Here is a 25,695-nt window from a genome sequence, read left to right on the forward strand (position 1 = left end):
ATAACTTTCTTAAGTTCTTTAAGGACACTTCTTGGAATAAATTCTGAAAATACACATCAGGAGCACAGGGGAAGCAAGCTGATACCTTCATAGATTAAGGCATTGCATAGAGGGTGAGTGTCTTCAAGTGGAGGTGTGTTTCCATTTTGATTTCCTGTCAGCCTCACTTCTGAGCGTTCTCACTTCAGAATAGTAAAGTTGGATTTGCATCTTGCTTTAATATCAAATGCAATTAAAAGCCTACATTTCTGCCTGTTCAGATCCCATTAATTTAGGGAATGAATTGCATAGGAAATCCATCATAAACTTTAAGATATGAACACAGTGTTTGTTTGGGTTTTTTTTTTTTTAAATAAAGGAGGGGGGAGAACTATTTATTAAAAGAGAAAATTGGAGGGGAATAGGCTATTTGTTTTGTTCCATGTCTAAGATGAAAATAATTGGCTCATTAATCACAATATCGGCTTGGTCATTTTAGGAAGGTCAGGCTGATGAATGAGTAGAAACAAGGCACATCATTTTAAAATTTAAAAAGCAGACGTTAAGAATGTCAGTGAAAGCAACTTCAGTAAAAAGCCCTTGACATCTTGTAAGTTAAGCAAAATTTTAGGATTCAATGTCTTTCATGCTTCTCCCGCCCCTCTTCCCCCCCCACCTCGGGTCATGTGGAAATATACACTGGAAACATACATATATGTATATATACACATGTATACAATGAGGCAATATAATGAAAATTATTATTCATTCCTTACCTTCAAATTTTTCTGCATGAGTAAATGTTCTTTTGGTTTTGCTCCCTTTCCATGCATCCACTATTTCTTTCCCAAGCTATCTTCTATTACCTTTGAATGCCAGCACCTGTTGCTAGAGCAGGAAGAAGGCAGAACAGAAACCCTGAAAGCTTTCCACTCTTTAGGTTTTCCTTAACGTTTCAGATGTCATAATTTCCTGGGGTAAAAAAGGTTTTGTTTGATTCTTAGCTTTGAAGTATCAGACTTTCATAAGAATATTTTCTTATTTATTATTAAATAAAAAAAAAATTCAAGTACTTTGGAAAATCTCATCTGAATATATAGAAGCTAGATGATTTATAAAAGTGAATAGCTTTTCATGCCATGTTTAAAACTAATGTCATGATTGGGAAGGCTTTCAGATGGGGAAGGCAGTATCATCTGTCTGTCTCTGCTTTATGGGACCTAATCTACCTGTGGTTTCTCCCCTGAATCTACACCACAGTATTATTCTCTAATATCATAGTCTCTAGAGCAACACCAACCCTGGAGCTGATTTCATAGCACGTATCATGATTACTCATTTTTGCACACTGCTTTTTTTGCTAAGCTCAGTACCTGTATATTCAGTGGTATTTCATTTCTGAGGATGACTGTAGGCATAGATAATGTACTAGCATGCAGTAAACCAGTGTAATGGATGCCAGGATGATACCCTAGTTCTGCTGCAGCCAGTAGGATTTTGAGCAGACAGAATTTTCCAGTTGATCAGTACACAGTGGAAGAAGTTTTTTTTTCCTTTTGTAATAACTTAATAGACACTCTGAAAACACTTGTGCCACAACCAAATGTTATCTTGAGGTATAAGCAGAAAAGACGGTTTCTCTTAAATCACTGCACACATGGAATCATCTGTCATGAGAACAGATACATATGATTAAAACCCTACAATTTTGACATCCATTGGATTACGAGTGCTTCTGAAAGGTTCTGGAACCAGCTCAAATAATCAGTTGTTTCTTCTTAAACTATGTGTAGCTTCATGGATGAAGTCCTAACCCTGATTTTTATCTGCGTAAAAGATTATTAACTAATATTCTAAGACTAGTAATTCTTTGATCCCGATTGATGCATGCTTAAATACACCATGTAACTTGCAGTAAGGTACAGCAGAGTGTGTACTTAAGTCTTATGCATACTGATATATCCACAACTACTTACTTGATTGGGAGTGAGCACACTCTAAATTGGCTATTTTTTATAGAGTTCCCTGAAAGCCTGTTTCAAAGATGGAGAGAGGAGCTGTGCTCTGTTTATGGAGCAGTAGTATCTGTACACCACTGTAAAGATACTGTATTCCTTCATATTCCCCTAGAAAAATCTGAGTGAAGTCCAAGGCCAGCCAATTTGATATATTCCTTTTAAATTCCTAATTTATAGGGGGAAAACTACAACAAAGCCACGTATGCTGTATATGAAATGGTGTTGGTTTTGATGAATTCTGTCAAGTTAGTTGATGGCACTATACCTGCTATCCTTTATCTGAAAACTAAAGAGATAACAATTGATAACCTAATTTTGTATATATCTGTGCAGAATACTTACTCTGTATTTGAAATTGTTGAGTCCAGTTATGGATGAAAGTGGGTAATTGGTGCCATATTTGTGCTGAGGAGCTAAGAAGGTATAGCAGAAGAGAGGTATGCGACCTTCCTATGATTAATCCATTGATTTTAACTATCATTAGTCCAGCTTCAGGGTTTTGGACATGTTAAAATAGCAAGTTGAAAATCAGGCCGACGTGGGAAAGGCTGACTTCTGTACTAAGGGCACAGAACACCAGTGCGTGAATCGGGATTTTTGTGTTCTGAGGCTTCAAAAAGCTTTGCAGGTGAGTTATATTTTGCAAAGGATAGAAGGTAGTTTTTAGTATCTGATTTATAGGTGAATCGAGAGAGAATCACAGGGCTAGATGAAAAGAAGAGATACGGGAATTTTGCAAACAGGAGTAATAATGATGTTAGAATTCCTTGGTGAAGTGGAAGATAACCTATAGAGCTTGTGATGAAGAGTTCTGCTTTAAGCTCTGCTAAATGGTAAAGGAAAAATATTCACCTTTTGATATTCTCTTTTCTCAGAGAGGAAGGGAAATGCCTAAAGTAGGACATATGGCATGAATTACTGGCTGTAAATGTACATACTAAATTCTTTTTTTTTGGAAAAGGACAAGAAATGGGCTGTAAATTCTTTTTTTTTTTTGGAAAAGGACAAGAAATGGGCTGATTCTCTACCAGCTGCTGAAAGCAGCTCCAACAATGAGCTAACTTCTCTGCTGTGTAGCACTTTTCTCCCTTCTCCCACCAGAGTCCAGAAGTCTATATCTGATGTGAGAATTGCTCTGCTCTTCACTACTTGGAATGTCAGAATTCAGTTCTTCTCTGTTAATGAACCAAGCTTAGTTTGTGATAAGATGAAACAGCTAGTAATGGTTTTTTCTACATCTGCAAGGGCTATAACTTGTTTTCATGACTCCTCTCTTCCTTTCGTTTCTGTCCTCGTGTTTTTCACTTCCTTATTGTCTCTCCTTTCAAACATATCTCAAACAAACCTGGTGAGGGTCTCACATGTCTGAAAGTTCATCCACTCTTGCCTGTGGTACCACTTAGTCAAGAAAACAATTACATTTTCCCTTGCTAACCTTGCTTGAAATAAAGTAATCAAGACAAAACTACTTTTAATGTAACCTTTATTTTACTCAGAAGCAAACCAAAACAAAATGCAGACAGGAGATGAGTGCCTAAAAATCAGGGAGATTTACCCTTAACTTGGGAAATCTTAGAAGCCTGTTTTTGAAATTGCTGAGTACCTGTTGCCTCTCACCTGATAATGACTAAGAGTTTAGGAGCTGCCTGGAACCTCCTAATACCAAGGAACTTTGTATGTGAGTGTGAATTTTGCCTACAGTGAGATCATCCAGGCTTGATGACTGCTCTGGAAATCATTGCAGTGATTCTCCCACGTTGTGGAAAGGAGGAATATGTGCCCCCTCAAGTAAAACACACGTGAAAACAACATTTAATGTTTTTAGATTGAGATTTTGAAAGGACTTTGAATATGTCAGTTGTTAAGACAGCACCCCCAGCTCTCATGTTATCTGGCTGTAGTCGGACTGGGTATGAGTTTGAACAAAAATTTGATGTCAAGTAGTAGCTCCTCTACATGAGTGTGTGTCATGTTGCCAACCCTTTCCCTAACACAAGGAAGCTAAGGTAATCTAAAATACTTTCTCCCCAAACCAAGTTGCTATTGCCTTATAATGAGCCTTGTTTTTTATTTAGGCATTTGAGTTTATTTGGTTTTTATTGCCCAACTTCTTAGGATTTTTCTTGTTAGCAAAATTGCCCAAATATTACATATTAGCACTGAAAGCTTCTGAAGTGGAATTAGGAAGTTGACTTTTTCATGCTACAGAGCTGTATTCTACATCGTTCTGCTGCATCTCAAAGGGCAAAGGAATCTGATTATTTTCCTCCAGAAATGGAATAGCTTTCACAGAACTGTTAATGCTGATGAGTTCATCAAGTGTTTATCATGCCCAAATCTTTCCTGTCTGAAACTTCACTTAAAGGGAAAAAAAAAATATATCAATCAGTAGTGTTTGTACTTAAAAAGCAGATAAAAGTGCTGCTGGAGATTACACTCAAAGTGCACAGCTATAAATGGAGAAACTAGCTTTGAAGAATGGTTTTCTGTAGTTCCTTCAAATAGAAGTGCTTTATGAGCTGATTACAATGGGAACCCCAGAAATGACAGCTTTCATCCTGTACGTGGGTTTTCTCAGCTCTAAAATATTCAAATAACTGCTTGTGATCCCTGAAATATGCATATGGAGTTCTATAGCATTTCTATTCCACAGCATTTAAAATGTTGTGTGAAGAATGAGGCTTTCTCAAGAAACAGAAAATAAGATGAATCCTAGGGCAAAAAGGCGATGCAGTAAACCTGCATTTTTGAAGATTTGTCTCTAGCAGGTAACATAAGCAAGACTGACAGAGAGCCAATACAGATACAGTGCATCCATCCCATGCTTTTGTACTTAGGTGAAAAATGCTGTAGATGTATCCTGCTCTCCTTCTGTCTTGATTACTTCTGAAATTCCAGAGATGTTCCATGGCTGCAGTGTGCCAGATTTCCCTGTGTAGAAAAACAAATAAATTCTCGGAGGAACAGTCTTGCTTGAAGCCTTAGCAGGTGCAGGCATGATAGGACAGACAGCAGAAAACTTCCGATTGATTTGTATTGCAAGTAGCCATTTCAGTGAAGTGAAATAAAACAAAAAGTTCACAGATATGTCATTTGTTGTAACTGGTTATCTGAAACAATATTTCCATGGATTTCAGTGCGGTTTCATTGATACACAAAATAAGATTGCATTTTTAAGATGCTTTTTCCTTTAGGTGAGCCTGATGCTATTTAACAGCAGTTCATGTGTTGAACTAGTCCTCTTACCCCACTGACATATGTTCTAGATTTCACAAAAACCATAGCAACTCCTTGGAGGTAAAAGGACCAGGGTAAAAGGTATATGTAAAAAAACTTGTATGTGCTGAGAAATGAACAGGATAACCTAGCTCAGGACAGAGATGAATTTGGGGATGCTTTATTCTTGCCTCATCAAAATACGACAGCTGGCATCTACAGCAGCAGACTTTCTTAAGTGACTGAGCATTCAGTTTAGGTTTGCAGCCCATATTTGAACCTCCAATGTTTAAGAGAGGCAACTGTAAAATCTTTGTTTGCATGAGCATTCTGTATCTAGGATTAAGCAGATAAGGTATAACTGTGCCAAAAATTTTTTAACCAACCCTTTTTCCACAACATGTATAAATCTCTCTGTACTGTGACATGGCTGATGTATCCAATGGACATTTTAATACTGGTAGTTTTCTGGGGTTTAAATGCTCCATTTCTCAACCTTCGTTCTGCTAGGTTTTTTGCATGGAACATTAAATAAGGTGTCCTTGGTTTATATCCTCAAAGGCTCTGACTGAAGTAGGGTAAGATAACAACAGATCATTCATTTTTAAGATTTTTGTTTGTATGTGTGTCCTAGGTTTTGGTTTTTTAGGGAGGAAATACTATAAAATGTGTTGGGTACAGGCAAGCTTTATTCACAGTCATGTGCATTGTCTATATACTGCACTGTAGGTCAGCAATGTTCATCTTTGATCCCTTTTAGTCAGGGTGTTTGATGGCTAATGTAGTCTCTGTAACTGTATTTGTTTTATGTAGCTCAGCCAGGCAAGATCTTAGGTATGACTGCTGCAGGTACATCTACAGGAGATATTATTTAAGTAAACTTGCATTCTGCTTTCAAGTGTGTGCTTGCCTAAACAGACTGGGTTTGGTTTTATTTTTCCCTCAACCTTATAGTTCTACTGTATCTTCCGATTCTGTTCTGTCTCCCTTCATTCCTGCAATTACCATTCCTAAGCAAAACAAGAGATGTCTAATGCCAATTATTCACTGTACAAAAGCTGGGGGGAGAGGCTTGCTCTCCCACCTTTGTTTAATTTGGAATTCCTTTTGGTCAAATCATGACAGGGGGACAACGGGCATCGTCCAACACACTGAGCTTGCTGGAGCTTCTGTTCTGGCATCGCCTGTGGGCATCCCCTCATGTCACATCTCTAAGTCATAAATACTGTGTTCTTTGGAGGTTTGTAATGCTTTATAGGTTTGTGTTAAGTCTGTGTTGTTGGCACTTGTCCTTTTTAGGATTGCACTGAGTGACAAACCCAGAGTTCTTGGGGAGGAAAAAAACCCTTGGTTTATCTTCTTAGTCCGAGGAGCTTTGAAAAGGTGCAGTTCAAAGATCAATAGCTCTAATTATAAATGAGATTCCCATTTCCCTCAACAGTGGAGGGCAGCAAGAGTAAATAATTTCTTTGCAAAAAGTTCCTTGTAAATCCAGACAGACCAACTTGGGTTTGAATAGACTGTCAGACTGGCAAGTGCTGATAACGATGATTCTTTGAAGACAAGATTTTACAGATAGAGGGGAATGTGTATTTCTACACATAAAAAGAACACTTCAAAGAAGCCAGTAGTGGTGATAACTGGAAGATCGTGTTACTTGGGAGATGGCACACATAGCACAAGACAGAATTAATTCCACAGGCAGATTGTCATCATCCCATAACAATGAATAAAAAAATCAGACAGATGGTATATATGCACTATCAGTTTTTCTGTCCATGCCTTATTTATGTTCCTTGGCAGTTATTAGCCAGAATAAAGCGTAAGGACTGCAGTTTGCACTGGTAAATAGGGTTCAGTCATGGATTATGGATCTATTAAAGATCCTAACAACAGAAAATATCCCTTAGTTCAGTCAGTAAATTTGCATTCTGTTCTGAAGGTCCCCTGTTTAGTCCCTAGACGTGTTCAAAATAGTGGTGATCAGTCATCCACTAACCCTATATGAACTGTAATAAATTAGTTTTCAAAGACTAACAGGGAAATCTTTTTAAGATGTAGGAACTGAGGATAAGATATGCCTTGCTTGAGGTCATCTATAGTCTTTGGCAGAAACTTTGGCAAGATATTTTCTCCTGCTTTTGGTATAAGGTGGCAACTGTACTTCTTGTACACTTGTTTAGAAATGTAAGTGCAGGGATGGTTTGTGCCTGGGTGTGTGTGTGCCTGCCTGCATGCAAAGAACATCTGGAACTGCATGTACCAGCCAGCACCCTTCATTCTTTCTGTATGTGGGCTTTTTTATCAGTCTTTCAAACTGTAAATTCTTCAGAGCAAGGATGGTGGCTCCTTATGCATTTGTAGAGCAGTGGACATTCTATAAGTCCTATTGCAGTAATATATATTAGAAGCATTTCTCCACAGACTAAATGCTCTTAGAGGAGACAATCAAAATGCATTATTTGTCATCTCTGGAAGGTACCAGGACTCTCCAGTTCTGGATTTCTTGCTGGAATACCACTGGAAGCTCTTTCCCAACAGGCCTGTACAGTCCATGATATGCAGTTAGTTGCTCTGTGACAAAGCAGCACTGGTTTGTAGTGCCATAAATGCACCAGATGAGTGTATGAGCTTCACAGACTTCAAGCTGCCTACAATAAAAATCTAGTGCAAGTTTCCATGTACTACTTAGGTGATCGTAAGAACTTTAATCTATTGTGTTAGCTCTAGGAGAGGAAAAAAAATCAAAAGTGCCATAGGAGAAATAATAACCACGTAACTTTGTATCTTTCTGCTTTCTAATCCCCCACTCCTAGGCCTGCTGCCCCATCCAAAAAAAAAAAAAAAAAAAGGAGAAAAAATTGTTTTAAGAAGCAGCAGGCTTGCGAAGAGCAGGGCTATGCAAATCTGCAGTCTCCAAACAGCAAATCGGTGAAGCTGGGATGCAATGCAGAGGACGAGCCTATGTTAAAGAGGGAGGCTGAGTTCAGCTCCCACACACACAGTCGCGCTGCCGCTCCTCCGCCTTGCGGGAGCCGCGCACCGCCGCCGGAACATGGCTCGGGCGGTGCGGGGCGGTGCGGTGCGGAGGACACACGCACACACCACACACACACACACACACGCCGCTTGCAGGCATGGAACCCGTTGTGCTGGAGAAGTGGCAGCCACGGCAAACAACTCACACTGCACAGTAGGAATCGCCTTTAATGCCAAGATTGGAGGTATGTGAAACAACACCCCACAAAAAAAAAAAAAAAAAAAAAAGGTGTAAAATTGTATCTGTCTCCTGATGTGACAGAGGTGAGAAACTATTGCTTTTTTTTCTCCTGGGTGTATTTTCAAAGTCACTTACAAGTTTAGGGTGCGTATTTCTATGTTATCAAGGAGGAACTTGCCAAATTTTCTTGCTGTACTCCTGTCTGATTCTAATTCCCATTAATAGTGAAGTATGAAACCATTCTGTACTGCTTCACTTATTTTTTCCCCAATGAAATATATTTGGATGAGCTTATCTGTCTCTTATGCTAGCAAAGTGTAATTTTACTTATGTTTCTATCTTCATAATACAGCATGCAAGTATTTCAGTATTCAGCTGCATTATCTGACAAGTTTTTTCTTAAAACTCTGGTTCACTGCTTGTATATGAAACTCAGCATCTATACATTTGGAGGGAATATTAAAATATTGCGGTGATATAAACTGAACATACACTTCAAAAAATACAGTCTACTAATTTTTTACTCTGGATGAGTTCGTACATTGCTGAATGGTCTGGAAAAAGTACTTAACTTCTCCATGCCTCATTTTAACTTGTTGTTCAGTAGAGATAAATTAGTTACCTATTTCATGGGGTTGTAATAGAGACTAATAAATTATTTAGGCAGCACTTTAAAGCACTGGTATAAGTAGGTGATGAGTAATAATGGTGAAAATATTCAGATGCACAAATGGCATTTGGACACTTAACAGCCATTTGTGCCTCTGAAAATTTTCCCCTGGCTCTTGGTGGTAGTGATTTACTATAGCATGGGACCTGGGGGAACCTGCTTAACTTCTCTGCCAAATGGGAAGACTAATGATGCACCTCAAAGACGTTTAATCCACAGAAAGCTTTGAAATCCTCAGATGAGAGGGGCACTGTTAGTTGTTGTAAATCATCTGAGATTTTTTGAAAATGTTACAGCCAGTGCTTCATCTTGCATGATAAAGATGCTTTCTATTCCAAATATCAATTTTATTAATTAATTAACATATCTTATGCTATACTCTGAGTTACTTGGCACAGAACTGGGCATGTGCTGAGGAGATGATCCACACTTGCCTTAGAAGTGACATTGATTTATTCTTCATGATCTTCTTGTATGACACTGTAAGTTAAAGAAACTGCAGAGTCAGCCATTCTGGTACTCTTGTTTCAAGATGTTCAGATGAGAAAACCAAGCCAAGCATCTGGTTGGAATGGGATGCATTTCCTTTGAAGTAGTCCAAATTTTTATTTTTCTAATGTTTTAACATAAATTTTTACTGAGTTTTTCTTTACAAATTCCTTTAAAGTCCTTGTAGACTGACAATTTTTACATACCAAAAACTGCAAGTGTTCTGTGTTTGGTTTCACAGAAAGCCTGTAAAGCAAAGTTGGGCGATAGACAAGAGTGACTGAAATCTCAACGAGAAAATATTTCTCTCAGGCTTGAGCAGCTGTATGTGCCAAGGTCTTAGAAAGAATTCAGAACAATGAAGCTTGATATTCAGATGTACTTTAATTTTTATTTATCTATTTTTGAACTGTGAGGCCTGTTTAGTACTTCTCCAGAAATATTTTAAACCATGTAACGTCATATAATACAGCTGTTTATCAACAGTCTGAATTTTGGAAAAAAAGAGAAAAGGCTTTTCTTTTTTTACTTCCTTTCCATCCCTCCCCCCCTGCCCCTGGACTAAGTATATCCAGTCTCTTGACTCCGAGGTTGAAACATTGCTATGTGTTCTTTTGATTTTTTTATTCTATGGTAGGTGTAGATATTACATTATAATAATATAAAATTAAGTTCAATGTTTCTGTGGAATTGCTGCTGTACCAAAATGGACAGCAATTACAAAGTATCATTTCTGAAAAGGTAAATGATTGCTAAGTTCAAATAGCTCTGGTGTTTGGTCTTATTTAACATGGTTAGGGACATAATTATATCACATCATTAGAGACTGAATCTTCATGTCCATCCTGGGTTCTTGCCCAATCTGTCTGTAGGAAGACTGAATGACTATTTGTGTATCGCTTATTTACAAAAATGTGGTGTTCTGATGCAATAGCAAATAACTGGAATTAGGTATGTTGACTTAACTAGTCTGGATGCATCACTTCAGAGGAGAATTTAAAGCAGATAATTTTGGATGTCTAGTAGATACAGCTCACAGAAGAGCATTTATGAAGGCAGTAGCACAAGTAATCTGGCCTGTCAATGCACATTGGACAGCATACAGACTAAATATAGACAAGCTGAGGAACTTTTTATTAAATTATCAGTGTCCATTAGATTGGCTACTGGGAAAAGGGTTTTGTAGAAAACAATAGTTCATGCATATTGTATTGCTGTCTCTTCAAATGCATTTGCAAATGCTTTCCTGTATACGGCAGCTACTGATTGCTCTATGTAAAAACATGCAGCAATAAGGCATAATATATCCCATGAAACAATTGCTTGGGATAATTTGTTGGGGAGTTTCTCCCAGGAGAAGTCAGGCTTGAATAACACAGCATAGGCCGTGTTAAATTACCAGTTTGCGGAATACATTAGAAAAACCTAAAACAGTCTTCTTTCCTGGTGCATGAGAAACGCCAGCACTGTTGTGAAGCTGTCCGAGCACCTGCGGGAGTGAGGGGAGCGGGGCTGGCTTTATATTACCAAGTTGTCAGGATGGTTATTTGCAGAACTGTGATGTTACCTACTTCTAGTAACAGCTGTAAAACCCAACCAGATCCCCGCTGTGTATAGCTAGGGGCTGTGGGGCCTGCAGTTACTAAGGGACATGGAATTTCTCATTTTCTAAGGTGCTGTGAGTAGAACAGTTAGAGTGCAGCACTAAAACCAATCTGCAAAATGATTACATATAATTGCCGTTTGTACTTTAAACAAAGTAATAAATAACCAGAAGCCTGTGCTAGCTAGTTTGCTCAGTTACCAACTGTTAAACATTTTATGTTCTTCCAAGACTGGTCGACTGTCGGCTGAACAGGAGCCAGCAGTGTGCCCAGGTGGCCAAGAAGGCCAACAGCATCCTGGCCTGTATCAGGAACAGTGTGGGGGGTAGGGCCTGAGAGGTGATTGTCCCCCTGTACTCGGCACTGGTGAGACCCCACCTCGAGTACTGTGTCCAGTTTTGGGCCCCCTACCATAAAAAAGACATGGAGGTGCTGGAGCGGGTCCAGAGAAGGGCAACGAAGCTGGTGAGGGGTCTGGAGCACAAGTCTTACGAGGAGAGGCTGAGGGAGCTGGGGTTATTCAGCCTGGAGAAGAGGAGGCTGAGGGGAGACCTTATCGCTCTGTACAAGTACCTGAAAGGAAGCTGTAGAGAGGTGGGGGTCGGTCTCTTCTTCCAAGCTACAGACAATAGGACAAGGGGTAATGGCTTCAAGTTGCGCCAGGGGAAGTTCAGGTTGAATATTAGGAAACATTTCTTTACTGAAAGGGTTGTCAGGCATTGGAATGGGCTGCCCAGGGAGGTGGTGGAGTCACCATCCCTGGAGGTATTTAAGAAACGTGTAGACATGGCTCTTCAGGGCATGCTCTAGTGCCCAAGATTACTGGTTTGTGGTGGGATGTTGTGTGGGTGGGTGATGGTTTTTGGTTTGGTGGTTGTTGTTGTGTGTTTAGGTGGTGGGTGGTGGTTTGTGTATTTTGTGGATTTTTTTTTTTATTTATTTTTTTTTTTTGTGGTTGGACTCCATGATCTCTGAGGTCCCTTCCAACCACTACGATTCTGTGATATTATAGATAAAAAAACTTCACATAATTCTGTGATATTATAGAAGACTGTGCAAAAATCTGTTGCGGTTCCTCTTTCCACCATACATATATCCACAGACTGGAAGTTTTAGTCATCTTAAAATGGACTTCGTATCCAATGCACTTTGTATCCACTGCTTAGACCTCACACTTCACCCTCAGCACCCTGTCTTATGTGTGCTATGGCCCCTGGTCGGCAAGAGGGGAGGCTGAACAACTTGAGAATCCCTCCCACCATTGAGAACCGTGAATTGTTTTGTGGTTTGTGATCTTTGAAGCTGTCACTCCCATGTTTCTCATGCAAGATGTTGCACTTCAGAGGACAGATTTGTTATCCTGTGTGTCTCACACCATTTGCCAACAAACCTGCTGCTCCTCCCAGTTCTTTCTCTCTGACTTTTTCTAAGTAGAAGGAGTGAGTGTCTGCAGCCATAATTGTACGTGACTCTCCCTGCCTGGTCTGTAGCAACTGTTTCAGGCCAAACGAGCAGCTGTGGAGCATTCCCTGGTTGCATGGGGTGGATTGGGAACAATAGAATAGCTGAAAAGTGCAGTCTTGAAAAATGACAACATAAAGCAAAATTCAGCCACTGCCCCCATTTTATAGCCTTGTAGGTAAATAGATAAAGGGCAATGTTTTGATCTCTGTGATGGTCAATGTCACCTTGTGCTGTTACTGATCTTCTACTTATGTAGAAGACAAGAATGGACTCAAGCTACCTGTGAAGTACAAGCAATGTTTTCCTACCAACAAGCTGATGGATGTTACCTCTGTTTCAGTAGAGCCAGATTTTGTTTGCTGAAAAATTCTTGTATATACGTGAGGTGGAAGCTGGAGAACTGTATATTAGGACCTGAGCTGTTAATTAGAATTATTATTTTTTTCATCAGCAAAAGGCCACCCCCTTTTTACTCTTGCAGGTATAAAATATGTGCTCAAGAGTAACAGCTTTAAAATAATTCAGCTCTTTACAAAGGTCTACTTAGCAATAATAAAAATATTGTTAGCCTGTAGACCAAAAAGAGATTGTATTCCTAACTACAATGGAAGTTAAAAGCAGTTGTTATGGCAACTATTGCAGTATCTTTATCAGTATTTCTATTCTAGTGTTTGGGAGAGGCAAAAATTTCTTTTGCTGAACTGCATGTGACTGATGGAATGGGAGAACAAGATGCTCCCTGTTGCCGAGTAGTAAGATGAGGATTCTTGTAATGTGTTTTAAGTTAACCTCCTCCTCTCCCAGGGGATAGGGGAGCAAGGGCAGACAGATTGCATGCAGACAGACATAGAATCAGATTGCTGCTTCCAAACCTCTTGGTATCCAGAAGGCCTGGCTTAAAGTACAGCCAGATGGTTTCACATGGCAATCTTGGTAGCCAAATCTCTATGTGCTGCACCCAGGGAAGTGTGATGTGTGTCATTTATTGAGTGTCTAGAGGTCCTATCCAAAAATCTGAGAAGAGTCGGACAGAAACAGTTGCCTGTGTGCTTAATAAGTAATTTAAGAATACTCTGCAGCAATGTTGTTTGCATTGCCTCTGTGGATAGTCCTCCAGGTGCAATACCTTCCAGTTGTGAAATTAGATTTGCATTTGGATGTTGGTCTACAGTTTACCTGCATACTTGTGTGTGCTTGTTTGGCTTCTAGATTGGATTTGGACTATTTTTTTTCCCTCAATTTTGTCTTTCAATTGGTTGTTTCCTTTTACAGTTTTCAAGTTCGTTTTACACTATTTTTGTGGTGGTTATTGCTGTGACAGTAGAGCACCTGGAGAGGTCGGAAAAGTGTTGTGTAAACCATTGTTGTTTGCAGGCAACTATTGGCACGTGCCATGCCAGAGGGATTTCTGCTCAGTTTTTAAAAGCAAGGGTATACGGCTGCTATTTCTGAGTGAAACACTGGGCATATGATGCAATGGGGAAAAAGAGCTAAGGTCAGCATCTGCATCGTGATGCATTTCTAGCTTTAGTTTCAGGAGTTCAGCACTTGATGACTGGAGGAAGGACAGAAAATACGTAAGTTCAACAAATACATGAATATCAGCACATGCTGGCCTCATCATACATGGTCTTATGTCAGGAAATTGACTTTAGGCAAGTATAAGATGTTTGATCAGATTTTTCTTCCTCTTCTCTTCTATATATTTTTCTGCACCTTCATTCTAAGTGGATAACTGCCTCTCTGCTAGGTTAAACATTAAGTCATCAACATCTACAATTGTGCTTTGCTCCTTCAGCTATGAGCTCCAAGGGACACTTGTGGTAGGAGAAGAAAGTATTCTTGATTGGTCTCTGACTTCCAAGTCTTCTATTCTGTCTTTATGTAGATGAGAAGTTCTAGACCACTTCAAAGACACATCCGTTACTTTAATACCACTTTTATAAAGATGATAAAACATTATGTGTTTCTTTTGCCATATACTATGTACTATTAGACTTCTCTGTTGGATCAAAGAACTAGAGAATAGTCTCTGATAATATACCCTACTTTGGGAGTCAAATGCAAAGTTTTCCAGGAATTACACTCATGGAACCCATTTTCTTGATTGTTTTGGAAGGCAAAAATGAGTTCTGGACTGCAAGAAAACCTTCTTGTTCATCCCATGGTAACAACATCCCTTTAATGAAAAGGAGAAAAGCTATGGCCAGATATACAGAACCTCTAAGTAATGTTCTGAAGAAGCTAGACAACTTAAAATGTTAATGTACATGATGGCTTCTTGGGCATAATGGGGGGAAAAAGCAAAGTGCGTTCTGAGCTGTAAAGTTTGACTTTATGAGTGTGCTATAATTTAAGCAATTCTCTTGTTCTTCAGTGTTTGAATAACTGTTAAAGGAACATCAGTTTGTGCTTAGCAGGAGAGTCAGGACACAATTAATTCATTAAGGCTAGCATGCTTCTTTGATCTGGAAAGTTCAATTGGTAAAGAGAATTGGAGAGCAAAATGTGCAGCACTGCGTAATCATACAAGGAAGGACCTGTAGTTGCATCCAAGGGTTCCTGGGAGTTGCACTGTGGAGCAACCTGAGTCTGTGTCCCCACACCCTGTCCTGTGCCCTCTTCCTGCAGTCCCAGCCGTGCCTGGGTACAGAGGGGACTGCTGACACTCCTGCAGCTCCCTTCCAGCAGTCACACTCTCAAAAAGGCAAATTAGAGACTATTAAACACTGATGCAGCTGATAATTTTAAACATTTTCACTGATATGTATGTATCAGAAAGTGCTCTGTGGGGAAGTGTGAGGTGTGACTTGTCAGCAAATCTGCTAGAAAATTCAATTTTCTTGCACCTCTGACTCACGTGGTAATCTTTAATAGTCTGTTGATTCTACAGTGCACTTAACAATGCCAGACATTGTATTTAGAGAAAAGAAAGGTATGGATCAATAGGCCGTAATTCAATTAATAATCAAGAGTGAGGCTTTAATAACCATGTTCCCCTGGTAAGCATGTGACTCTTCAAGTGATCCCACAGAAATTGACATAGAAGAAAAGATGATAGCTGTCTAGCTAATTTGATTATCTGATAATATTCATCTTTCACGAAAGGGCATGAGAATGTTTTCCATAAAGTAAATTATAGCTTCTGTAGACAATCTAGCATCTAAGTGAATAGACAGGCTTCTGAAACTACATCAGTAAACTTTGACTTGTGAGAGCTTATGCATGATACACAATGTTCTTTTCAGATGATGAAAGCTCTATGTGATTTAATCTCTCCTAGGAAACTTCACTCTAAGGATTTAATACCTGAAAGCATCACTTTTAAACAGCAGAATTATTTAAATTTGCCATCATTGACAGCAGTTATTGATTGTGAGACCAAGTAGACGAAGTCACACTATGGAACAATACAGTGTTTAAAATATGAACTGTTTTAAGTCTGAAGTGACATCTTGAATATTTCTCCCTCTCTCTTATCAAATTTGAGAGTAAAGAGGCTTTTTCTCAAACTTTTCTGACTACTAAATACACAGAAATCATAACAGTAAAATGCCTAGGCAATATATACACAGATTGGAAAAATGGAGGTGGCATGCATTGCGTTCAGCTGCAGGCAGAAGGGGTAGGAATCTAATATAGAGCCAGCCAGTGTGGCTTCATAGGAATTCAGTTTAAGTTTTGACTCAACTTTTTTAGAATAGGAGAGTAAGACAGATTAGAAAAGTGATACCTGCCAGAAATGTAAAGTTACTACTGATACTGGTTTTGTGGTTTGGGTTTTTTTGCCCTTGTGTGATCTTACTTTCCTATTCTAAAAAAGTTAAGACAGATTAGAAAAGTGATACCTGCCAGAAATGTAAAGTTACTACTGATACTGGTTTTGTGGTTTGGGTTTTTTGCCCTTGTGTGATCTGTATCCAGGCAAAATGTGCTCAATAGCAAAGTGTGTGAGGAACGGTAAAAATCCACGATTCACTTCGCTAACATGGTGATGATGATTTTTTTCATCTCTTAATAAAACAAGCTCTTGCCAAATCTGGCTAGGTATGTTCATCATAAATATTCATGCCTGTCACTAGCAGGTACTGGCACACATTTTCACGTGCTAATGTGAGTGCACAGGTTGCAGAGTATTTTCATTCTAATGTTTGGCTCTGGATTTGAGTAAGAACTGCTCAGTGATCTTCAGACTGTGAGAAATAGCAGGAGCTTTCAATTCTTCATTTATCACTAGTTTTTCAAGAATATCTGTAGACGTATTTGGGACATTATTTTTAGTATCTCCTCTATAATTGTGAGCATTTCCAGAGCATTTGGAACTCAAGTGCTAAAAGACTTACTCTTTGCTATATAGCTGAACAATGTCTAGGAGAGTATAGAAAATGATAAAATAATGGTAAATAACAAAAAATACAATACATAGAAAACCCTAATTAAGAGGCTGAAGATAAAAATGTAGCCTTTGGTGGTTTGCTGTGAATTGAAATGTCACCTGCAGCAAAACATTCACAACTGTTGTGAGAGTCACTGTCACGTATGGGCACTTTAAATGCAGGTATTTCATTCGCTGGATTTTGTTGGGTGGTTTGTTTGTTTGTTTGTTTGTTTTATAAAATGAATAGATCTTCCTGAGGTTTTGTGGTAGTATGCCAGTTCTAAAGATGGGGAAATAAGACACTGAGATACAAGTGATCTTAACAATGAGAGAAGTTAAGGGAACTATATTAGGCAAAATGATGAGCTGAGGCTTACGGTATTCTTCATGTGTGCTGACAAGAGCTTTCTCTTCACTCTGTGTCCTGGCTGAGAGGTGGCAAAGCTCTGCAGCCAGTGTGATTTGTCAAGTTGCTGCATTTGGCCAGGGAGATGCATTTTTATGTCCCCAAAAGCTGAGACATGAATGTCCCCGTGGATTTAGCTGGAAAATCTGACTTCCCTATTGTGGATAAATGAGTGAGCAAGAGATTTCTGGATAGCCATGGACTTGGGTTCTGGGACATGCAAGTTTGGCTGCCAGAAGAGGTAGGATTTTGTAGAGCTTTCTAGTAGTAAGAAAGCATCTGTATTTTAAAAATTTTGTGTGCTATTGTTTATAAAGACAGAATGCACACACTGGAGGACCACTGACCAAGGATGTCAACAGGGTTTAAAGGATGGACTCTGTCATGGTTTAGCCCCAGGCAGCAACTACCACGCAGCCACTCGCTCATTTTCCCCAGTTGGGATGGGGGAAAGAATAGTGATCTTCAGACTGTGAGAAATAGCAGGAGCTTTCAATTCTTCATTTATCACTAGTTTTTCAAGAATATCTGTAGACGTATTTGGGACATTATTTTTAGTATCTCCTCTATAATTGTGAGCATTTCCAGAGCATTTGGAACTCAAGTGCTAAAAGACTTACTCTTTGCTATATAGCTGAACAATGTCTAGGAGAGTATAGAAAATGATAAAATAATGGTAAATAACAAAAAATACAATACATAGAAAACCCTAATTAATAGGCTGAAGATAAAAATGTAGCCTTTAGTGGTTTGCTGTGAATTGAAATGTCACCTGCAGCAAAACATTCACAACTGTTGTGAGAGTCACTGTCACGTATGGGCACTTTAAATGCAGGTATTTCATTTGCTGGATTTTGTTGGGTGGGTGGGTTGGTTGTTTTTTTTCTTTCATAAAATGAACAGATCTTCCTGAGGCTTCGTGGTAGTATGCCAGTTCTAGAGCAAGAAAACATGGGGAAATAAGACACTGAGATACAAGTGATCTTAACAATGAGAGAAGTTAAAGGAACTATATTAGGCAAAATGATGAGCTGAAGCTTATGGTATTCTTCATGTGCGCTGACAAGAGCTTTCTCTTTACTCTGTGTCCTGGCTGAGAGGTGGCAACCTGTGCTGTGCTTCAGATTTGGGAACTAGATATACTCTACTGCAGATTTGTCAAGTTGCTGCATTTGGCCAGGGAGATGCATTTTTATGTCCCCAAAAGCTGAGACATGAATGTCCCCATGGATTTAGCTGGAAAATCTGACTTCCCTATCGTGGATAAATGAGTGAGCAAGAGATTTCTGGATAGCCATGGACTTGGGTTCTGGGACATGCAAGTTTGGCTGCCAGAAGAGGTAGGATTTTGTAGAGCTTTCTAGTAGTAAGAAAGCATCTGTATTTTAAAAATTTTGTGTGCTATTGTTTATAAAGACAGAATGCACACACTGGAGGACCACTGACCAAGGATGTCAACAGGGTTTAAAGGATGGACTCTGTCATGGTTTAGCCCCAGGCAGCAACTACCACGCAGCCACTCGCTCATTTTCCCCAGTTGGGATGGGGGAAAGAATTGGAAGAGTAAAAGTGAGACAATTAATGGGTTGAGATAAAGACAGGTCAATAGGTAGAGCAAAAGCCAGCAGTTGTCACCTTCTAAACTGTGGTTCGCAGTTTCTTTAGAATCAGTCTTCCTTTTAAAAGCTGAATGAAAATTGCATTTACCTCTAGCATTTTTGCAGGTAAAATATATTTGTTGTTTTCATGACGTAAGTTGGAAATACATATGTTCTTTTAATTGGAAAATTCTGTCCTATCATATATGCACTTTGAATGATGCTATTTCACTGGAAAGAATATAATATGATGCAAAGTATATTTCTGTGGTGTTAAAAGAAGTTTTCAGAAGGTTTATCACAAAGATCCCCTTATGAGACTATGGATAACAAGACTTGAATTCAGGTAAAATAGTCACTTCCACCTGACAGTGCAAAGCTAATTTTATTCAATAAACAAAAATACACTGCTTTGCTGTTTCAGAATACAGACAAGAGTGACGTACCTGAGCATCATGTTCTGCACTTTTTGTTTTCATGATAAAAGGAAAGGGAGGGAGGGTGTGGGGTGGGATTTAAGAAACACTACAGCAAATCAGTAGAGAATACACTGTTATTCAAAAGCCTTACTGATTACCTCCTGAGCTTCTGTTGCCACAACTGTTTCGTATTCCACTTCTGAGATGTTATTCTCAGTTAACCCCATGGAAAACCTTAATGGCTATTTGAACAAAAATTTAAATATGATGAAGTTGTGTTATGATTTTTTGTCTTTTTTAAAAACAGAAGTAGTGTTGAAGGTATTCTGGAAGGCATAGTGATAAAATTGTGATCCAGACCATTTTGGTGTCTTGTTTCCATATCTTTTAAAAGGCTGTGGATGATGAATTGCAGTTTAATGTGGTATGATTGTTGGTTTGGGGTTTTTTTTGGCCAGTAAGTCAGAGTCAGTATATATAAGAGTCAGTATGGGCATTTGTACATGTCTGTTTATGTTTTATATATAAAAAAATTATATATGTGTGTATATCTATATTTGGTGTAGTAGATATAAATGTACACACACATATATATATGTAATTTAGGGTATTAAAAATGGGGTGCGTTCTATTGATATGTGACCTTGAAATCTAAATGTTTCCCTTTCTGTATATCTCCGGATAGAATGACATGTGACAGCTACTTGCTTAATTATCATTTTGCAACTGCCTCTTGAGAAATATATATAAAAAAGGCTCAGTGAAGGGCTGGTTAACTTCTTCTTAGCAAAGACATAGAAGATAGTACAACTCGGGCCTGATGTTGGTGGATTAAATGCCTCAGATAAATGTTGGTCTTTCAAAAGAGAGAAAGCCAAAAATAGTTGCCTCTCCCATGGCAAAAGAGGACAAAGCTAACAATGGCAAGGGTGGAGAGACCAGGCAGGTGAGGGCTCTCTTGAATTCTCTGCTCAGAGTTCTAGCTGGGGATGAATGGTGTGGTCTCTGCTCCATGCCCTTGAATACCTCCAGCTTTGTGAAAATAAATAGGTAAAACCTGGACCTCTTCTGAAGACTGTACAGCCCAGGTCCAGAAGTATACTGAAGGATCTCTGATAGAAGCCAAATCTGAGTATCTTCTCCCCAAGGACGTGCAGGTATTCTTTTCTGCGTGTTGTGTTCATGTTGTCAGCCCAGTTCCTTTTATCCTTGTTGCTGGTGCTTTGCCCCACACACAGATGTTACGAGAAGACACAGTGGGATTCTTACAGCCCTGACAAAGCACTGCAGATGATACTCTGGTATGAACAATATGGCTCAGTGGTAGCTGAGGAGGTAGAGGAAAAATAAGTATATGTTGTCTATAAATATTTGAAGAAGTACAGTAGGAAGAGGGCTTAGGGTTGCTGGAAATTGTTTCTCATCTAATTGTCAGGATATCCTTAGCAGCTAGCAGATGCACTGCTGTTACTTGTGAAGAAAACCTCCAGGCAGATTTGGGAATGTTTTTGAGGCAACTGATGATTGAATGTTCTAGAATAATTTCTGTAACATTCCAAGAAGTGAAGGTGAGTTTTATTTTTCACTTAGTATGGTGATATGTATTTTACAGCGTGAGGAACTGCTGCTTTATCTATGCAATCCTTGTGTACCTGAAAAAGTAGGTGGCAACGAGGCAGTTGCATGCACATGTCTAGCAAAAGATGGCTGTGTCCTTCAGTTATGCTTGTTCTGCTCTGGTTTTCTCTCTCTTCCAAGAGCAGAGCAAGTAAAAGAAACCCTGTTTGGAGGCCTCAGGGTCTCAGCAAGTGCACAGTAATAGTGCTGCTCGTGTACATGCGGACTTCCTATTCTACAGTTTTAGTAGACTTAGCCACAGATTTAAACCCATTTCTCTTTTTCAATAAGTTATCACATAAAAATGTTTACTCCATAATACAAAACAAAGGTAAAAGCATATTATAACACATTTATTTTACATATAGCTGGATTGCTTTAGTATAAAGTAACATTTCAAGTCTGGAGTTACGGTGGGTTTTTTTCCCCACCCAATGTTTATTTTGGTAATTCCACTGTAGCTACTAGAATTGCAGTGTGATCGATTCTAAACCCCCAGTTACCACTGAGGCATTCCCAGTGACCTTGTTCTGGTTTAGAGGAGCTGAAGAAACCTGTTCCTCAGCGCAGGCCCCGTGAATTGAGGAATGGAGGGGAGCAGCAGCCTTAGAGCTGGTGTGTAGTGGGGAGGTACAGCTGGATGGCACCACACGTGGTTTGGTGAGACTACATGGCTCATTTAAATATTTGAGGGTGGTTCTTTTTCATTTAGTGGTGAACATCAGCGCACTGCTGCAGTGTAATCAGCAATAACTACAGTCATCTTTGGGCAAATGCTAGACATACAATATTCATTTTGGCATGAAATGAAACAGGTCAGAGCTCAGCTCCTTCCTTTCACTTTTGGCAAGTCCTTGCCAGATATCTCCCTCTAGGGCTCATCAAAAAAACCCAACCCACCCCAGAAGGTGACTGCTCGGGGTGCAGAAGGCCTCCAAGAACCTGAGGAGGCTGGTTTGATCCATACTGCTTGTTTCGGCTGCAGCTCCACGCAGTGAAGTCTTGGTGTCTTTGCTAAAAGGAAGCTTAGTTTTTTGAGCTCTGAGCTTTTTCTCTGTCTGAATGTGCAGTTTCCTCCTCATTCATCTGGAATGCCTCTGAAAAGTCAATCCAGTTGGTCAGTGGTGGAACTTGAGAATGCTCAGAATGGCTCCACGTGCCGTGTACTGAGCCCTCTCCCATCGGACACGGCAGGGACTTCAGTGTGAGGGAGCCTTGGCTTGTGTGTGTAGCAACCTGTTTTCTCTGTAGGGTGAAATTTAAAGCTGCTTTATCTTGTCCAGCTGTGGTACCCTGGCGCTCAGGTTATTGATGTTTTTTCAGGGTTCTAATTTTAATGGCCTTTTTCACTCAGACCTGAAGTCGCTCAAAGTGCGGGTGTTAAACCCATCTTTATTGCCTGTTACAGTTCTCCTGTCTTTGGCTCAGCCTTTCCATCTCTGAGAAGCAGATGTACAGTAACTGTATATAGCAGAAGGTTGAACATATATAATTAACGTGCCACGTGACTTTTTTAATAAGTCACAAGAAACAATACTGTTAGCTGGTCCTGAATGTGAAGCCAGTCTGCAAAAGACAGTTTGGCACACAACCAGCTCCAAAGGAGATTATGACTGTTACTTAAGGTAACAAACAACAGAATAAAAAGAACAAATAGAGTAATAAAAGAGGGGAAATTTACATACAAATAAAAGCAGCTGGAAATAAAGAGGCCAGTAATCCTAGCGCTCTGGTTTATCTCATCAGACTGTTTCTTCCTCTCCTCATCCCAGTCGGAGCTGAGATGAAGTGATGTGGTGTTGCATTCACACCTCCCTAAAGGTAGGGAGAAAGGCAGAGTGAATTCATACTTTGTGCTACTGCTCTTGTATGGAGCCATTTTTATCCAAGTCTGTGGTAGCCAGGAAACAGTGTATTTAAAAAAAAAAAAAAAGAATACAACAAATAAAAGACATTGTAAGAACTACAGACATTTGGAAGGGAAGCACAGTCATTGAAATGGAGCCCAAGCCATTGAAAAATGTCAGGGTTTTTTTTGTATTTTTGTTCCAGTAGCTGCTTTTTTTTCTCTGGCAGCTTTTTTCCCATTGAAAAATGTCAGGGTTTTTTTTTTTGTATTTTTGTTCCAGTAGCTGCTTTTTTTCTCTGGCAGCTTTTTTATCTTCTTTTTAATTAATTCTTTTCCCTGTCTCACTTGAGCCCTGGGGTTCTCTCTGTGGTTTTATTTAGTGGTACTGGTAAGGAAAAGCATGTAAGTGCGTGTTATTCACCTCCACACCCCTATCCCCACCCCCATGTTTGCACACCAGTAGCTACAGTGATCTAGACAGGAGGGAGAAAGAAAGAAAGAAGAAAAAATCCTCCCTTGCTGTAGCTACTCGTGTACTTCACCACAAGTCTGGAGAATACTGATTCTCGGCAGCTACTTGCCAAGATCAGGTTTGGGTTAATGAAAACGAAAACAATGAAACCACCACTTAACTTCAAAACTGATTTCCATGGAGACAGCTAGACAGTAATAGTGTTTGGACTTTTTTATTCAATAAAAGTTTGAGTTATAAATATTCTCCATTTGTTTCCTATTTACAGTTGTAAAATATTTTAGGATAGCCTACCCATCACCTGTCATTCAATGTCTCTATAAATGCCATGAAAACATCATTGTGAAATAAAAATGTCTTATTTTCAGCCCACAAACCCGATTTCCACACACTCACAAAATAAAATCAAAGGGACAAAAAAGAGGAGAGAAGGAACTGGGAGGGTGGGGGGCGAGAGGAATACAGTACAGCAGGCAACAATGCAATATTTGCTACACAGTAGCAAAAGAAATGAGTAAAAAATTGAGTCTGCTATGATGACAAGCTTTTCAGGACGTTTGTTATTGACCAACGCTGTCCAGTGCATTTCTGAAGGACGAGTTGAAATCCAAATTCATTTTCATTATTTTCCTGCAATTCCAGGCAACGCTTGGATTTTCGGTTCTGGATTGGACCTCCCTTTAAAATGGGGGGAAAAAAAAAAAAAGAAGTGTTTGTGTTAAACATTTTGAAGTTGTTACATTGCTACTGTGTGGTAATATAGAGAACATTCCAACGTCCAGCTACTAAAGTCCACTGCTGCTGTGCAAAACGTTTCAGTTGGAGACAAGGTAAGCACTAGCTTGGCTTTGGAGGGAAGGTTCCCTTTGTCACAGGCTGGTTTCACCTCTGATGTGGTTTAGAATCGCTGTAATTGCCTGGTTACCAGTTCAGCAAATGGGGTTTCTAGAATTGAGCTGTTTCTGGCCCATGGTTTTTAACAGTGAGCCAAAAGCCTTCCTGTTTGCTTCAGTTACCTGGCTTAGTGGGTCTGCTGCACCTCTGAAACATCAAAAAAGGGCAAAAGAGGACCAGTGTCTCAGACAGGCATCTTGTATGTGGGATAAAATTTTAAAAAAATTGTTTATTCTTTGAATTCTGAAATGAATTGTCTTTTCTAATCGTATTTTGCTAATCCTCAGTATTGACTCTCTGTTCAATCCTCAGCTTAGTAGTGCCATCTTAAAGCCCTATCTTCACTGCTGAGTTGCAGTGAAATCACTGGGGCTATCACACAGTTAACTATAGACCTAAATTACAGGTAAATCATCATCCGGGTGACTTAAATTATAATTTTTTCCTTTAAGTTTGGTTTCAGTGGGTTCTTTCTCCTGTCTGATAAAGATAGGTAATTTGTACACATTAGTGTCTGGGAAGTGTCTTCTAAGATATACAGAGTAATTTGCACAGAAGTGTGAAAGTCTGTCTTTAGAGTATCTTGAACTTGTGTAGTAGCGAATCACAGGCTTAATCTGCAAATCAAAGAATGGAGTGTAAATCAGTACAGATTAGTACAGCTCAACTATGGAAAGAGCAGCCACATTTAAATTACTTATTTGTACAATGGGGAAAAATTAGTTGCTATAAAAAAACCACAAATCATAAAAAACCTGCCCAATCCCATACAAAACCCCCATCTCATCTGTGTTATGCTTTGCATTAGAAAGCCATAACTGTGATAGATTTCTATTATAATCAGAAGGATATTGGCATAAATCCCATCAGAAATGCTGAGTTTTCGTTTTCAAGGGTAGCTCATGCAATTCAGTGCAGGTTCTGCTTCATTCAGACAGGTGCCTGGGGGCGTCTCCTCTCCTCTTCTCCTACCACTGATACTTACTAAGTACTTTCTCTGAGAAATGACTTCTAAAAACATTTTTGGGACCGGCTAATGAAATGCAGAATTAGGTTTGAAAGATCTTAAGTTTTAAACACGGGTTTGGGTAAGAGAGAGACCCTTTCTAGAATAATCCACAAAATTCAAAACATGAGGCTCCCATAAATCCTCCTTGGTAGGCTTACATGGTAGGCTTATGGTTTCCACTGCTTAATTTACTGGACACAGGCTCACAGGAGGCATTTTAACATACCTCCATAACGAAAGGCTGAGCAAAATGTACTTTTCCACTGCTGTGTAACTATTATTGACATTTATATTAATAATGGTAGTTAAATTTGGGTGTCAGGTGGCAGCATAAACTCTAAGCTATCTATAAGCAATAAAATTGCTTGACATACAAGAAATTGGAAGAAACTA

The 25,695-nt window shown here is 39.3% G+C and overlaps 1 protein-coding gene across 1 annotated transcript in view; it reads right to left on the reverse strand.

The window, feature by feature from the left end:
• Nucleotides 1-23,597: 23,597 nt before the first annotated feature.
• GALNT18 (polypeptide N-acetylgalactosaminyltransferase 18) overlaps nt 23,598-25,695 on the reverse strand; it is a 278,270-nt gene continuing 276,172 nt past the window's right edge. The window contains exon 11 of the mRNA XM_014935984.1: nt 23,598-24,077. Within this exon, the coding sequence (XP_014791470.1) occupies nt 23,931-24,077 (147 nt within the window). The 3' untranslated portion in view covers nt 23,598-23,930. The remainder of the gene's footprint in view (nt 24,078-25,695) is intronic.

The sequence above is a fragment of the Calidris pugnax genome, unplaced genomic scaffold (assembly GCF_001431845.1).
Source record: "Calidris pugnax isolate Ruff unplaced genomic scaffold, ASM143184v1 scaffold26, whole genome shotgun sequence".
Taxonomy (NCBI): Eukaryota; Metazoa; Chordata; class Aves; order Charadriiformes; family Scolopacidae; genus Calidris; species Calidris pugnax.